Source organism: Neocloeon triangulifer, unplaced genomic scaffold (genome assembly GCF_031216515.1).
Source record: "Neocloeon triangulifer isolate White Clay Creek 2 clone unplaced genomic scaffold, ASM3121651v1 ptg000012l, whole genome shotgun sequence".
NCBI lineage: Eukaryota > Metazoa > Arthropoda > Insecta > Ephemeroptera > Baetidae > Neocloeon > Neocloeon triangulifer.
The window spans coordinates 17,815,782-17,831,627 of record NW_026775554.1 but is presented as its reverse complement, the minus strand read 5'-3'; the positions used below and the strand labels follow the sequence as shown (position 1 = coordinate 17,831,627).

The following is a 15,846-nucleotide window of genomic DNA, read 5'->3' as shown; positions in this document are numbered from 1 at the left end:
AAAAAATTAATACCACTTCTTTTTTGTATGCAAATGAACGCAACAAAGGAATTTTGTTCTGTCCAAGAAATCAAGGAGGTGCCAATTTGTGTGTCGGGAGATTCTTATTGATATGTCAGTGTGAGAGAAAGAACATTTCCAAAAGCTGTGTCTAAAGAAAATCACCTCCAGAGTGTGTTCAAAGTCAGTCTTCCTCATTTTCCAGCTTAGGAAATACAGGGCTAAGAGTATCGAATCTCAGTTTTCCCAGCGCGGAAATTGTTTGCAAGGCTGATTTTTACCACATCCGCTATTTTTAAGTACAGTACAGGCCTCATTTAAATCAGAAAAACATACAGCTAGCAGTTGTTGTTGGTCAAAACTATAACTCCTATACGCTTATTATAATATTCCACTCAATCCACCAGTTGATGATATTTTTATCCAGGCACTATTTTATTTCTGCTTTTTATTATAATATTACTTTTTGCTCCATGTTTTAATCTGTTCTTCATGTGATTATAGTCTTTTCCTAGTGAATATAACAACATCAGTTACATGAATATATAGGTGTATTTATTTTTAACTAGGTTATCTCTTTCGTAACCGGCAAAAGGGCTGATTTCTCTTTACTTGCACATGAACACCTTTCAATGCGCTGAATTAATTTTTTTGTAAAATGAAAATTTTCTGTGATAATAAGTACAGCATTTTTATTATATTTTAAAATAAAGCCAAAAATGCACCTAAAGAGAAATCAGCGAAATTTGCAGCTTCTAAAAGGTAGGCTGTTCAGCTTGAATTTTGTCGGAAGTATCCATTCAGCGAGTGAGTGCAGTACAAATATCAGCCAGTTCTTTTCTGAACATCTATTATCGATTACAGTGATGTAGCGGTGCATGGAGTGCTGAATAGGGAAGTTTTAACAATTGTGCAGCAATGGTGTGAAGATTCGATTGAATATAAGTCTCGAGAACACAATTATCCAAAAATTATAAAGCAGCACTGGTAGCAAATAATTAAATCATGAGTTGTAAGAAGCAGTAAAAGCTTTGACAGAGTTTATTTGATCCCTACCACCGCAGTTTTAAAGATCCGAGAATTTGTTTGGAAAAAATTGCAATTCAAAAAGGTCATTTGCCTGAAGGTTTCAACGATATGTAACTTAAATGGAATTAACTTTTATAGGGTCGTCTATTAGTTTGTGTGTTCTTGTAACATTGAAGACAGTTATCTCTTGTTATTCAGCTACATTCAATTCAATTTCTTGGCTACACAGAGTGGAATATTTTATACAGACAGTGCATGGTTAATGACCCTCAGCATCATTACATTAAAATTAAGTACTTTTCTCTTGATCAACAAAATTTACAATCCTGCTGGACGGAGGTCTGTAACGAGCCTCGTCCTGGTTCAGTAATTAAAGCCCATTTTATCCTCTTATGTACACATCAACAGTTTTAAAACCAGGGAGTGAAATTGCGATAGGAAAGCAAGACAAGCAAGAATTAACCTTTAAATTTCAAATACTTGAGAACGGAAGACCATCACTTATTTTAACATCAAATACAAGGTGGAATGAATAATAGTTCAAAGGTAGTTCTCCATTAATGTAAGAAAAATTATCAGGTATCTTGAAAACTGGACAGACACATGCTTAAGATAAAGTTTTTGAAAATAAAAGATTAAAAGAAGATGCAACTTCAAAATTACAAAAACAATTTAGATAAATAAGATAAACATCAGACTTCAGACAAGACTTATATTTTGTTCCAATCATTAGAGTAAAAAAGAAACTCTCTACTCCCTGGCATCAACAACAACAAACGAGTTAACAACTGATAAATTAGAATAAATCTTCACGGCCACTCTCCTTACGAATTCAATTAAACAGCATTTGTGCATGGAAATCTTTACATGTGGACCTCAAATGCCTTGACAGCGCCAGTTTGGGCAAAGGGGTTGGTGGACGATGTTTGTTGGGCGCGCTGGGCCTCACTGGGCACCCACTCGGCGTCAAAAGGGTCGTTCCTGTTCCAGCCAGACCGGGGGCCCATCATGGCCGTCTCAGCCGTGCCCAAGGACTGAGCCCGTAAGTGTGCCAGAGGGGGTGGCCGCTTTGGAGGAGTGGCCGTCAGACTGGTGAGCCACTGGTCCGCCTTGGGCAATGGGGAACCTGTCAAAGTTGGTCCGGCCACTTCGAGCATGGCCGTGGTGGTGGCAGCAGTCGCCTCCAGGACCACGTCCGGCTGCTGAGGAATGTCGATGGCCTCCGAAGAAGTGACCGGAATGGTTGTCGAAGAGACGGACACGGAGCCCCAGGAGAGGGTGGCTGTGGTCGTCGTGCTGTGAGGGGCGTTGTTGTTGAGGTTGTTGATGGCCACCGTGTTGGAGGTGGTTGAAGTCTTGGGCGCTGATTTCGGGGTGTCGTTCATCCATGGGTTGTACAACTTGATGGGGTCAATGTATGGCTTTGTGGGATCTGAGAATAAATAAAAAAATCTATCAGATTATGATTAAGAAAATTTTATCAGTATATTGAGAATTTGAAATTTAGTACTTTAACCATTACAATTTTTCCATTTATTATGGACAAAATTCTAAATCTTCAGATAGTAGAAAACCAAGCTTTTGTAAGAAGAAAATAGTAAAATTATGATTTGTTTTATTTTTGTCTCAAAATAATTTACTTTTGGTTCAATTACCTGAATTAAATACTAAAAATTATAAAGGAGCTAAAACAAAACCTTTCATTAATCATTGAAAGACTTAAAATAGTCATCATTATCACTAAGGCTAAAAAATTTATGTAATACTTGAACTTGCACGTCAAAATGATCTCTTGCTTATCTTATATTTAATTCTTTTATTTATTTTTTTATCAAAAATATATATTCACTCTTCAATTTATCAATATCACCTATTTAGTATTAGTATGTACCTGACTGGTTCATTGCAAGAATTTGCGTGTGCAATGGAGGTTGGGTCGCTAGGCTAGTTGATATCTGGCCAGTTGTTGAAGACTGCAATTCAAGAGTATGTTATTAACTCACAATTTAATTTTAAATCCAAATTCCTCACCTCATTGAGATTGGGGAAGGGGTCGTCCGCAGACGTGAGCAAGGACATCCCCTGTGAAATTTGCTGGCACAGGGCGCTGAGAGGGTCGATGGACACAGACTTGTCGCTCATGGGTGACACTTCCGGGATCGGACTCACTGAGTACAGACCAGCGTAGGACATTAGACCATTAATGGAATATTTCGGGGGCAAATTGCTAGTCAGACCAAAATTTCTACTTTAAGTGATTTTAACTCTTTACTAGAAAAACCTGAGGTCTGACTAAGTCTGGAAAAAGTCACACATTGGCTACAAGTTCCGCAGAAGTGCAGTTTTAAAAAGCGCAGCTTCCATCAGATTTTTTACTCTAGCTCATTTTTGCTAATGTTTATTACACTTTCCGCCTCTGCATCTCCAAACTCACCAAGAGTATATACTGAAATTTTAGCAAGAGGACATGGGATACGTAAAGTAGCAAAAATCATGAAATTAAATAAAAAATAATGCAAAAAAGCCAAATCTAAAAAGCTCTGGAGATGAAAGGACGTTGCAAGGCAAACTTGTAAGTCTAACTAAAGTGCATGCCCACGAATGAGTAGCTGCAATTAACTGTGCATTGGTTTGTTTTTGGTTGAAGTAGGTGTGTAACTCACTGTTGATGGCGTTCGGCAGGGAATTCAGCCGGTTACGCTGGGTCCTGGGAGGAGGTTGCGGACTCGCGGAGGCCACACCAACGGCAACTAAGCAAGGCAGCACACGCTCAAAATCTCGCTCCAATTTTGTCTCAACCCGACCACCAATTGTATATATGTAGTGTATCAATAATAAGTGTGAAAAGCCCTTTGACATGTTTTTGAGAAAGCAGCTGGTAAAATTTTAGATTGGAAAGCTGACCTGATGGTCTCAATTCAAAGCTGCGAGAAGCGATTTTCTGTGAGAGCAGTGCTCAAAGAGTTAGTAGATGTGCAGACAAGAGAGGGAAATAATGGACACTTAACTTCTTGCATGCTCACAGATGTTTTAGGTATGACAATGAGACACAATTAAGAAAAACAGCCCTGAACACTGAAGAGGTGCAGTTAGACTTTTTTCATTTCATTTTTTTTTTTTATAGATTTGGCCAAATTTCAATTTCTTTTTGTGTGATAATTTTTTAAACCAATGAGTCCTAATGATTAATTTGATTTTAAATCACCAATTTCAATATTTAATTGAGATTAGGCCCTGCTTTTATGTGTTAATTTTTGGTCAGCCGAAATGTTATAAACACAAAACTGACCTGATGGCCTTGGGGGCGCCCTCTTGTCCGAGGGCTCCAGACTGAGTGAACGCTGCCGTTCGAGGTTGGACGGCAGCTCGCTTAGCCTGAGGGAGAGCTGTCTTTTGAAGGGTGATGCGTTGCTCAGATTGTTGAAGCCACGGAAGGAGCCCTGGCGCTCAAGCATGGAGGGAGTAGCGTGCGGTCGCTCTATCGCAAATGGGTTGCTTACTGGCCGGACTGGGGGTGGCTCTGTAACATCAGGTTCTTTGGATGTGGGTGGTGGAGAGAGAGGAACAAAGGGGTCCACTTCTGGACGAAGGGAAAGACAAAAGACAGAGAGAAAGAAAGACAGACAGAGAGGAGAAACAAAACAAAACACAAATAGTTTCAGCATTAGTACTTCAATACATTTCTCACATATTATTATATTTGGTTCTGTGCAGCATTGTGACTTGTATGTTGAAAATTTATGGGAAATATCAAACTTAAATAAATAAAAGATACTTAAAAATCAAAACAAATGCTTGATAATCAATTTAAAAGGTTTAAAGAAAATGAAAAATATGAATATTTAAAAAATTTCATAAAATTAAATTAATTTAAATAAATTAAACAAGATAAAACATTTTGTGTTTTGAGTTTCACTGTGCATAGTTTATCAATAGATTCAAAAGATATTTCAAGACTCAGCAGTAGCTTTCTGTTTATCCGAATTGAAAATCTGTGAACAATTATATCTTTTCTGAAATAGCTCATAGATCTACTATTTCCCGAAGCAAAACCTTGAAAGTATAAATGCTTTCTGTTTTATTTATAGATCACGTGTGGATGGTTTAAGAAACCAAGTAAGCTACTGCTGGAAATCCTGTTAAGGAAATTGAGAAGTGATCTGGATGATGTTTACCAGCCGGCTTGCACTCTTGAGGGTCTTGCAACCTTTCCGTGATGGAAGCCTGTCTGAAGCTACCACTCCGGGTGAAGGTTGAGTTTTTAGTGTCGAAGGTCATGGTGACTCCACACTCTTTGTCCCTCTTCTGTTTGCGCTCCAAACAAGCAGCAAATGCACAGCCCACAGCATGGCTCAGACGTTCACCCTAAAAATTGAATGCATTTCAGAATATGAGCAAAATATTTTTTATTCATTTGTAGACCACAAGCACGTGCCAAAAGAGAGAGAAAACTAGCAAGATAAATTTTAGAAAAATGTATTATGTGCTAGAATTGAATTTATTGTGCTCGCTATGTGCTCTAATAAGAAGATAAGTGCTTTACAGTGAGAAATTTTGGAGGTGCAGAGGTATTGTATTTGCTCAGTGCATGGTGAGTATAAATGTTACTAGAGGCAGGATTTCTTTGGGAGAAAAGACTGCTGCTCGCTGTAACTTACAGACTTTCTTGGCCTTTTTTCAAACACTGAGAGATGTGCTGGATGATGGAAAAATGCTTGCTTACACTTACAGTTTCCTTGATGGCCAAAAATCCATGGCACATCCACCTCCTCGTCGTGCCATCCCTGCAAATGTACGAGAAGCCTTTCTCGTGGTTCCGGTCCGGAGCGCAGAACGAAACCTTTTCTATCGTCTGGTCGACAATCAGCCCCTGAAATCAATAAAAGTAATATAGACAGATTGATTTGGTGAAAAAACTACAGTACCTTGGTCTCATCTTCAACCACCCTCAGTCCGTCGCCAGACACGTAGAGAATCGCCTTGACGGGTCGTCGACGAGACGCCTGCAAAAATAATTGCATGAGCTCCACGTTTTAGTTAAGCGCGTGTTTGCTTCCTTACCCTCAACACTTTTAACGCTTCTTCGCAGACCTGCATTCCGCGAGATTCAAACACTTCCACGCAACCCATGTACTGAAAAGCAAGAATGATAAATAAAAATGGTCTTCACTGGTAATAATTTCAAATTACGAGAAAAATTTTTGTTAGATGTTTCATTTTATAAATTAATTAATCTCCAACTTTTGTGGTTTTAACAAGTAAGTGGAAGCTTTGAAATAATGAAGTACTTCGGAAATCGTCAAAGGAACTCGGCTAGCTTATCTTATCATACCGCTACTTCAACTTTTACGTTGGAATGTTGGAGAAAAACAATATACATGTGTAGAATTATTTCCCTACCTTTAAATGTTAATTGGAACCAAATAATACATTAATTTTAAAAGAAGAAAATATGAAAAACTTTTAAATTCTTGGCACTGATGGTTTTATGATAAGGGGAAATTTTCTTGTCAGTTGTTTTCCATTTATTTTAAATCCATAATTACATCTCAAAATTGTTGCAATTTCCTCACCTTGACGTTGAAGCTGCAGGTTCCAGCCCTGACGGCAGCCTCGTCAGCCTGCCACATGTGCGGCTTGGAGCTCTCGGGCACATGGTCCTTCCGACGACGGAACGAGTCCCTGAGGCTTCTCCTCAGGCGATCCATCCTTCGCGGGCCTCCGACACCGCCAGTCTGAAACAAACACACACTTGCATTAAAATCACAAACACCTGATTGCTTTATCTTATTTATTTGATGAGAAGCAGAATCTACTGCTTATTTTAAAACAACAAATATTTATTTATTAAATAACAATCCCCCTTTTTTAATAGAGTGGAAATAAAGAAATTAGTAAAAAATGGCATGACTATTTTTATTTACACATTTTCACGCCAATGCATCGCGTGACGGTTGTTAATGCACTCTATGCGCGGTGTGGTGCACGCAACTCTTTTTATATCCCCGCGGCTTTTGTATTATTTTTCTCATTTGCACATCAACTGCGCTTATAGAAGAAAAGAGACTCTGGTGTGGGATTACCGATGAGCATTGTGTGCGCGTTTATACTTTTCTAACATTGCACATCAGAAGCTTCGTATTTATCATGGCACTAGAGAGAGAGTTCATTTTGCGGTCGCTAAAGGATTAATCACTCCCAGGAGCTCTTGCATGACAAAGCGGATGAATTAAAGTATATTTAACGAGGGCTCGGATTTAATTGCACCAGGATTGAATACTCGCGGTTTATCGACCTGCAATGGATTGCGGCGATGTGGTGTGATGTTGAGCAAGTGACTTTTTTAACGCTTGAATGAAATGAACCAAGATATTAACAAAACAGTGATGATAAAAGTTTTAATTAGGAACGATACATTTGTTTGAAAAATTTTTAACTCAATATTAGATAATATATAAATTTGGGATGAAAAGTAAATAGCAACCAGCATAATTACGATCAATTATTGAACCCAATAAACATTCATTTGAAATTACTTACTAGCGGAAAAATTTGCAATCTGTTATGCCCTTGCGCTGACATATGAATTTATTAATATTTATTTTCTTTCGAGTTTATGTTTATGGTCTGTGTATAATTATGATCAAAATTTTACTAAATGTTTGCCGTGTTTGCCTTGTAACACACAAAATAATCAAATAATAACCTAATTCTAATTAAAAAAATATATATATCTAAAATAAATTACGAAGATAATTAAAAGCTTTAAATTTAATACTTAAAAAAAAATAATTTATTATGTTAGTAACTTTTATTTTCAAAAGATTTTAATAATGTGGTATGTAATTTTTAGAATTGTAACCAAATAAAAAAAAAAATTTCAAATGATTTGTTTTTCCAAATTTAACGTAATGAACTGTGCTGATTTGTATACGTACTCGTTTCCCCCCATTTTGCTTTGTAAAAATTTATTCCATTTCGTCCTAATTGGGATCTGCTGACCCAGAAACTTTTTCCCACCGGAATGGAATGAAATGGAAATGACGACAAATTTGCTCCAGCACGCTAAATGAAAACCAGCTGCTGGCGAGTTCTCCACGGACAATTTCATTAAAAGCGAGCGGCAGAATAAACACATGCAGCATAACCTCCACTTTATTTGCTTAATGAACTCATTTCAGCAGAATTCATTACAAAAGCAAAACCAAAATAAACAGAAATCAAATAAATATCGGGCACCTCTTTCGCAGAATCCTGTGGTTCCACCGGGGCGTACTTTTGCAGCGGTGCCCCTGGGTAGGGGGCGGAAACAACCCCGGTGCTCATTGCTGCAGGCGAGAGCACTTAAAACTCAATTCGCGGAAAAGACCAGTACGTAATTGCGGGCAACTCACAGGTTCATCAACCCGATTTGAATGCTGTTTCGCGAGCAAAAAAGGAGAAATGGTAATTATCGTCGGCGGAGAGCGGCTCCGTGCGCACAGCTCGACGAGCACCACCAGACTGACATCGAATTCCACATAAAATGCGAGCCAACCAGCGAGCGTTGCCACGTCGTTCACGTGTTTTTTTATTCATTTATCGCCTGGGAGGCTATACTGATAAGCTTGCTTTTCGCTGCTTGGTGTTATTTTTTTTTCATTCGTGCGGTTTAGCAGACCGAGAGGGATCTTCCTTATCTCAAATGATATAAAAGGTCGATGACTAAAAAAACATGTTGCACCGAATGCATAAAATAATTTTCCTCGATATAAAAAATATAATATAGAAATTCTGTGAATTGAAGAGAAAAACCAAAAGGAAGTGGTTTTGAATGGCTTACTTAAACTGATAAAAAAGTGTGATTCATCAACAGTCCCAATTTTTATCCATGCAAAAAAAAAATGGAAAATGTTACAAATACAGAAAATGGGAATTAAAAGAAATCAAAGTGACAATAAATTGTTCAAAAGGAATTAGTTTCGTTTACTTAATAATTATGATACGTTCTACATTTCTAATTTTGTAACCCATTATTACTAGAAAATGCCAAGTTAAATAATCTGAAATGATTTGATTAAAACCTGAAACCGCCTGAAACCTTCAGGTGAACTTTACAATAAGTGTCAACAGAGGCGTGTATTTTGTACAATAAGTTATTATTGAGACAGATAGTTGAATTAAAATCATGCAATATTAATTTTTTTATTACTAATAATGAATTCCTAAGAAAAGAAAAATTTACCAAATATTTTGCGTTCCATCCAAATTGCTTTTATTTTAAAAGACACAATTATATTCAAGAAGTTTAATGAATTAATAAAAAAAAAATAATACTATAATAAAATAAACTGCAAACAATTATGCAACCTTCGACAAAATTTTGTTCCACTCCTAAAATGTGCAAAAATTATTCTTTTGAAAAGTTTGCTGACTCAAGCGCTTTTCTGGGTTAAAACTATCATCCGCTAGTTGCTTTTTTTGTTTTTTTTTCTCTGTGAGCTTTACAAACTTTGCCATTCTTATCTTGAGCGGACGCCGACTGCTGGGAACAGTGAATAACTGAACCGTTGTGTTTGCCCCGTGCAAGTGTCGCGCATAATATTTATTTTGTTTTATTCCGATTGCTTTTTTTTTCCTCCGCAGCCTGCTTGGCCGCTACTATTGTATCGCGCGTCCTAGATTAAAGCTTGATCGCTCCTTTCGAGCACTTTGTTTTCAAATACCAAACTTGGCCGTCCGCGCTCGTGTAATAACTTGACGTGCCGACGCAAATTACGGCTTTCTATTTACCTCTTCTCTTGCATAATTTTCTGCCTGATTGCGTGACGCGAGCAAGTTCGTGCGGACGGGCGTGAATGTCCACCCAATTGCACAAAAATATTTGACCATTTCGTGTTAAATTATTTATGTGCGCACTAAAAAAAAATTCTCTTATTATTGCTGCGCGAATTTTCCATTTCAGACGAGGGCGGTGGACGAAATTCAAAACACGCAAATGGCTAGAGATGGTTTGGCCCTAAAAGAGGCGTAGTGGAAATTTAGTCATCGGACCAGATATTAAATATGAAGCGGATGATAAACAGAGACAGATTGGCCTATTAGAATGACAATATATGCGTGAGTCAGCTATAGCATAAAAAATAATAACTCTGACTCTCCATTAATAGTATTAATGGGATTTCACTGCTAACAAGAAATATTTGCTTAAGAGCAAAATTAATTTGCGTTCATTTTATGTTACTTCAATATTTTAAATATTATTAAATATAAGTTTTTGTTGCTGTTGAACTTTTAAGTTATTGGTCATGCAATTCCATAATAAAGTTAGGATTGATTTTCTGTCCTCCGTAGATCTTGCAGAAATTCAGTTCGGTTTAAAGGAACTGCATTAAATTTAATGCTCAGTTAAAGTTACAAAATAAAATATTTTTAAACAACATTTTAAAGATAAATGGAGAAAAATTTATTTTAAAGTTGGATTAAATTCATTAAATTTCAATTGAAGTGATTAACTTTATTTTGGACGTAAAAGTTAGTTAAAATTAGCGTTTATCTCAAATAAATTTTAGATGCAGATATTTCAAATAGTATGAATAATATTCATTTGTGATTTGCGAATAATTGCACTCGCTATCACAAAACCAACTCAAACCATTCGTAGCCAATTATTTTCCCAGGCTATACTCTCAAACATCTGCGGCGCTTTATGTCACCAGCATACCGCGGTGGGACATAATTGGAATATAAAGTAGAGAAAGAGAGCCACAATTCCAGCGGATCGAGAGCAACTCGTGCATTTTTCGTCTGAGCACCACCAAAATAACGATCAAAATTTGCATATTATGAAAAGCTGGCGGATGCGCCCAACTTTTGCAGTAAAGCATGGTGAAAACCAGATTGCGGGGTTTAAATAAAAGGGGATTTAGTAAATTGTGAAAAATGGCGATGAACAAGCCAGGATGAGGAATCAAATAAAAAACTGCAGACGATAATGCACTTATCATTTATAAAGAAAAGTACCTCGCTCAAAATTCACAAAAAAAAATATTACAATAAAAAGAACAAAAAATAAAAAAATATTTTTTGGCAAGGGCATTTTTTAAGCCATTTTGCCCATCCCCTTTAGATGTCGTTGACTTTTCTATAATTCTTGCCGCAGCCGCTCTCTAAAATAATTTTCCAGCGGCACCAGGGAAAAATCCGCAAGATGGTCTACCAGCGGCAAAAGAAACCTCTGCCAACGTCCAACGAAGATCCCGGTCCGGTTCTCCGAGTCGAAGGAGCCGGCCAAGAAGAAGCCAGAGATAGGAGAAAGACGAACTTGAGGAAAATCAAGATGTTCAAAAGGGACAGAAGAGAAAGAGGAAGAAATGATGATACATTAGGATGACACGGCTACGGAAAAACGTTGTTATTGAAATACAGTTAAATCATGTTACGAATTTGGAATTTTTAGCATTTTTCATGCAATAATTGTTAAAATCTAGACACAAATTCAGAATCAAACTCAACGGATTTAATAATTTAAAAAAAAATCTTAATCAGTTCTAAAAGAATTTCTAATCAATTGTTGTCGTCCCGTGCAGTATTGAAATTTTTAAGGACTTCCGAATTCTCAATTTGAAAATTAGGATCTTAAGAAAAATATACCTTACAAATAGATTCAGTCCATAAGTTTTACTGTTCGAATTCAACGATTTGATAAAAAAAATTAAAGTCTGAAAATTTCAAAAGGAACGGATTTGTGAGATAAAGTCTCGTCAGATTGAAAAAAAAAACACGTTGAGGTAATTTACATAAATTTCTATTTGAAAAAATATATAACAGCTAGAGGAGAACAAGATAGAGAGCGATGAGGTCAACAAACTGAGTCTTTTTGCAGGAATCGCCAAAGATTCTTCATTTATCACCTCGCCTGACGTGACGGCGTGCGCTGTTTTTACAGCGAAAACGCCAATCAATAAATCTTGGCGCGCACAAAGCCTCAGTGTTATTTTTATCCGCGGACTGAAGAAGACAAGTCACTTTTTTCAATTCACCGAGATGCATCGCAATGAGGCAACAAACTGCATCGGTCTGTACTTGTATTGTATAAATTTCGCTGACGTCACTTCTGTCGGTGCATTTGAAATTTTACGTGAATTGTTTCGCCGCGAGCTTCGCGCTCGACTGATGAGCGGAATAAATTTTTCGCTTCGGCCTTGTTGACGCCAGCAAATAGCACATTTGAATATTAAATCTGGCCTCGGAAGTTGCTATTTGTTTGCACAGCCGATTTAGACTTGTGTCACTGAGCCGCGCGCTTCCGCCAATATTTTTTTTCACTTTGCAAATGTTGGCAAACGTCAGCATTGGCACCAGAGTGTGAACTTTTCGGCAAAAGATTTATTTTTAATGTTGGCATTCCCTATTGGGATACTTAAATAAAACCTTTGCAACGCAGAAGCCAATTTGTGAAACAATTGAAAATTTTAGCGCTCCACGATATTTTTAACCTTTTTGTTAACATTTGATTTAAGTCTGAAGTCCTTAAAAAAGTATCTATAACTCATTTTCTCTATAGATTAAAAAAAGAAAATAATAATAATTTTAACAACAACAATAAAAATAATAATTAAAAATCTATGAGCTCCAAGAGACATGTAAATGTATTAATACTTCAAATCCTATAGTCTGCAACAATTGAACAAATTCTTTAATTTAATAATAAAAATAATAAGTTTTTTATTGATATTTAAAATTTTAATTCAATTTTCTATGAATCTACATTCTGCTCAAGAATTTTAAATTTATAAATATTTTTATTATTTTTTCTATTAAATCATAATTAATCATTCATATATCGTCATTTTTTGCGAATTAAAGAGCATCAAAATAAATCCACTATTTCTTGCGAACTTCTCGCTGCCAACAATGTGCGTCGATGCTACCTACTGTCTAGAGGTTCATGCGCTCCTGGTAGGGAAAGGAGTGTTTTTGTGACGGAGCGCTGGCTGTCGGCGCAAACCTAACGCCGCTGCGGCGTCGGCGGTTCTTCTCTCAATCAGAAAAGCAAGCAAGCGACACACAAGCGCGACCATCGGTTCGTTCAGGCTACTTGAAAACATCTGGCTGCACACCAAGGAGAGCAACAGAAAAAACTTTTCTCCGTCTGCTGGTTCTCTCATTTTTATCTCTCATGAGAAGAAGAACTTTTGATATTATACCTTTTCATTGTCAAGCTCTGATAAATTAAACAAGAATTAACTGTTGAGTTTCACCTTGGCTAAAATAAAACATTCATTTCCTTGCACTTAAGATTTCTAATTGATCAAAATTAAAACAAAATCAGCCATTTTAAGGGTAGTGCTATATGATTTTGATTAAATCTCCATAGGATTTTTTTCCGTATATTGATTGGAAATGTTTTTTTTTTTATTACGTCGTAGAAGTAAACGTTACATAACTTTTTGGAATGTTGTAATAACTTTGCGTCGCAGCAAAATTGAATTCCGATAGAGCTCCTTTTCTCTCGAGCGGTTGGTGCAGTTTATTCGATGAACTTTTTCCATTCCTCGAGTGCGTCCATATTGATCTTTGTCCTCATGAGTTTCAACCAGGTCAGACCCAGAAGAAAAATTGCGACGCACAAAACGAATTTTCACACCCGAGACTATGGAGTTTGAAGGGGATAATATAAATACATTTCCCGCGAGAGCCTGCAAATTAGCTGAGCGCTGACGTACGCTGTCGTATACACTCGCACGTAATTTTCGGTTCATTGTGCCGAGATTCAATCGTGCCTGCAATCAGATTTTGCCAATGGAGAGCCGATTCCCCAGCGGCCTAGAAAAGCTTGGGATTTCCAAGCCCACTATATTTATGAACATCATTTTGCCCAAAGGGAAAAGTAAAGCTGCTTATAGACATGAGCAGTATTGCGTAATATGCATAAAAAATAATGACGTGTTGTCAAAATAAACCTTTGCACAAAACAGAATAATATTCAGTTGAGGCGCATTTTCTCCTTTTTCTCTCTCTATATTTTAACGTCCGGCCAATTTATAAGTGCAAACATCTCGCAGGAAATGAATCCTCTGCTGTTTAAAGAGGATAATATTTCAACGCCTGTATTCATGGCAATAAAAGTTTTATATTAATCCCATAATTATCAAATGTTGAATGTGTTTTGGCTCATTAGTCTCATTTTCTTCTGCCAATTCATATCTGGTAAATTTTAGAGAGAGATAAAGTACTTACAATGGCCACGTGACATTTTAATTTGTAATTTCCATTATTTCAGAAGATGAATTATTTTCGCATATTTCTTTTTCCCTTCTTTCAATCGCAAATAATTATAAATAACACATTCAATAATTTCCTAAATAAAAACTTGTTATGCAAGAATAAGAAATATCAAAAGGTTGATAAAAAAAATTCAACAAAGAATTACAGCTTGAATTTAATCGCCTCGATTAAGGGGCCACTAAGACACTTGTCTTGACCCCCCACCCACAATAATAATATCAATATTTTTAAAGCGGCTTGCGCATTACCCACTATAATACATAATGCTTTGATGTTGGAAAATCATTTCAATTGTAGCGATCAATATTGCGACCAAAGGCAAATTTTTTTTAACAAATGATTTGCCCTATACCAATAATTATTTGCCCTCTCCTTTCTTTCCAAAACAATGTTTAAAGTGTGATTTATATCATCTGTCAAGTTATATTCTTTTAGAGATGGATTAATAAGCTTTACAATCAAAATTGCAAGAAAAATATCCAACGGCGCAAACATTTCCTCGTAATGTGCCAAAATCCATTGAAAGAAAATTTACTATACTTTTTTCTCTTTTACAAAACATTCCCTTCTTCCTAGAATCAAGTGCGCACCGCCAACCCCGCGAGCAGCTCGATCTGCTTCCAAGAAACCAATTAGCCTTGCTGGGTGCCAAGTTATGCGCAGCAATAGTTTACACAAAATGCGAGCAAACGGCGGAGGCGCTGGCCGGGAAAATAATTTGAGAATTGGGCTGACGTCTTTCGCAGCCAAAGTCTTTTTGTGCCGCTTGGGTTTCCGTCCCTATCGATTTGCCACCCACGCTCGCGATTTCCAGACCAACCGGCGCGGCACATTTGGCAGCAATAGAGGGTTGCTGAGAGGCCGGCACGCACAACATCGCCTTAGATTTGATGATGCGAAATGCCGGTGGGACCGCCCTGCAGCTAAAGCTATTTTCATTGTTTATTTAATATACGAGAGGAAAATGAATCGAAATTCCGGCCTCATGAGATATTTGAACATGCAAGCGTTGAGAAATTTTACCTGATGAAAATCATTGAAAAAATTGTACACGGGAATTTTATTTTTAATATTGAGATATTTTTAAATTAGTTATGAATTATAAGAAAAGAATTGAATTCAATATCAAACATTTAATGGATTTCATACCATTTTATTAATAAAAGGCACAGATCAATAGAATAATTTTCCTCTTTTCATTCACAATCGGGTCAATTGCTGCGTCGCCAACAATGCAATGCTTGTCAGACTCGACCTGGCGAACGCAAACATCAAATTCCGCTTTTGTATTGTGCGCGTTTTGCATATGTGTACATTTACAGTGATTGGTGTTCTGTGCACTCTGGCGAGAGAGATTGCGCTGTTCATTCGTTGAAACGACAAAGTTCAGGGACTCGCTCGGCGGCAAACAATCGACAGCTCGGGGTGCAGACCGGCCGATTATTAATTAAGCCGCTGACTGATTGCATTTGCATTCTTCCAGCTAACGTAATCTGTCATTGTTACATTCTTTTCAGTGCGCAATCAATTCCTCCGCGGGCAGCGGAT

General features: G+C 37.1%; 1 protein-coding gene across 8 annotated transcripts in view; it reads right to left on the bottom strand.

Moving 5' to 3' along the window:
• Positions 1 to 300: 300 nt before the first annotated feature.
• Positions 301 to 15,846, bottom strand: part of LOC132196850 (protein numb) — a 30,370-nt gene continuing 14,824 nt past the window's right edge. For 2 of the 8 annotated variants that reach the window (XM_059619769.1, XM_059619765.1), the window contains 10 exons: positions 6,603 to 6,764; positions 6,091 to 6,162; positions 5,955 to 6,032; positions 5,753 to 5,899; positions 5,205 to 5,394; positions 4,319 to 4,609; positions 3,693 to 3,779; positions 3,061 to 3,209; positions 2,921 to 3,002; positions 301 to 2,461 (listed from right to left, as the gene is read on the bottom strand). In XM_059619769.1, the coding sequence (XP_059475752.1) occupies positions 1,893 to 2,461; positions 2,921 to 3,002; positions 3,061 to 3,209; positions 3,693 to 3,779; positions 4,319 to 4,609; positions 5,205 to 5,394; positions 5,753 to 5,899; positions 5,955 to 6,032; positions 6,091 to 6,162; positions 6,603 to 6,764 (1,827 nt within the window). In that variant the 3' untranslated portion in view covers positions 301 to 1,892. Of the gene's footprint in view, positions 2,462 to 2,920; positions 3,003 to 3,060; positions 3,210 to 3,692; positions 3,780 to 4,318; positions 4,610 to 5,204; positions 5,395 to 5,752; positions 5,900 to 5,954; positions 6,033 to 6,090; positions 6,163 to 6,602; positions 6,765 to 8,268; positions 8,538 to 15,846 lie in introns of those variants that run through there. The other 6 variants (XM_059619767.1, XM_059619768.1, XM_059619771.1 and 3 more) reach the window with 6 other exon arrangements.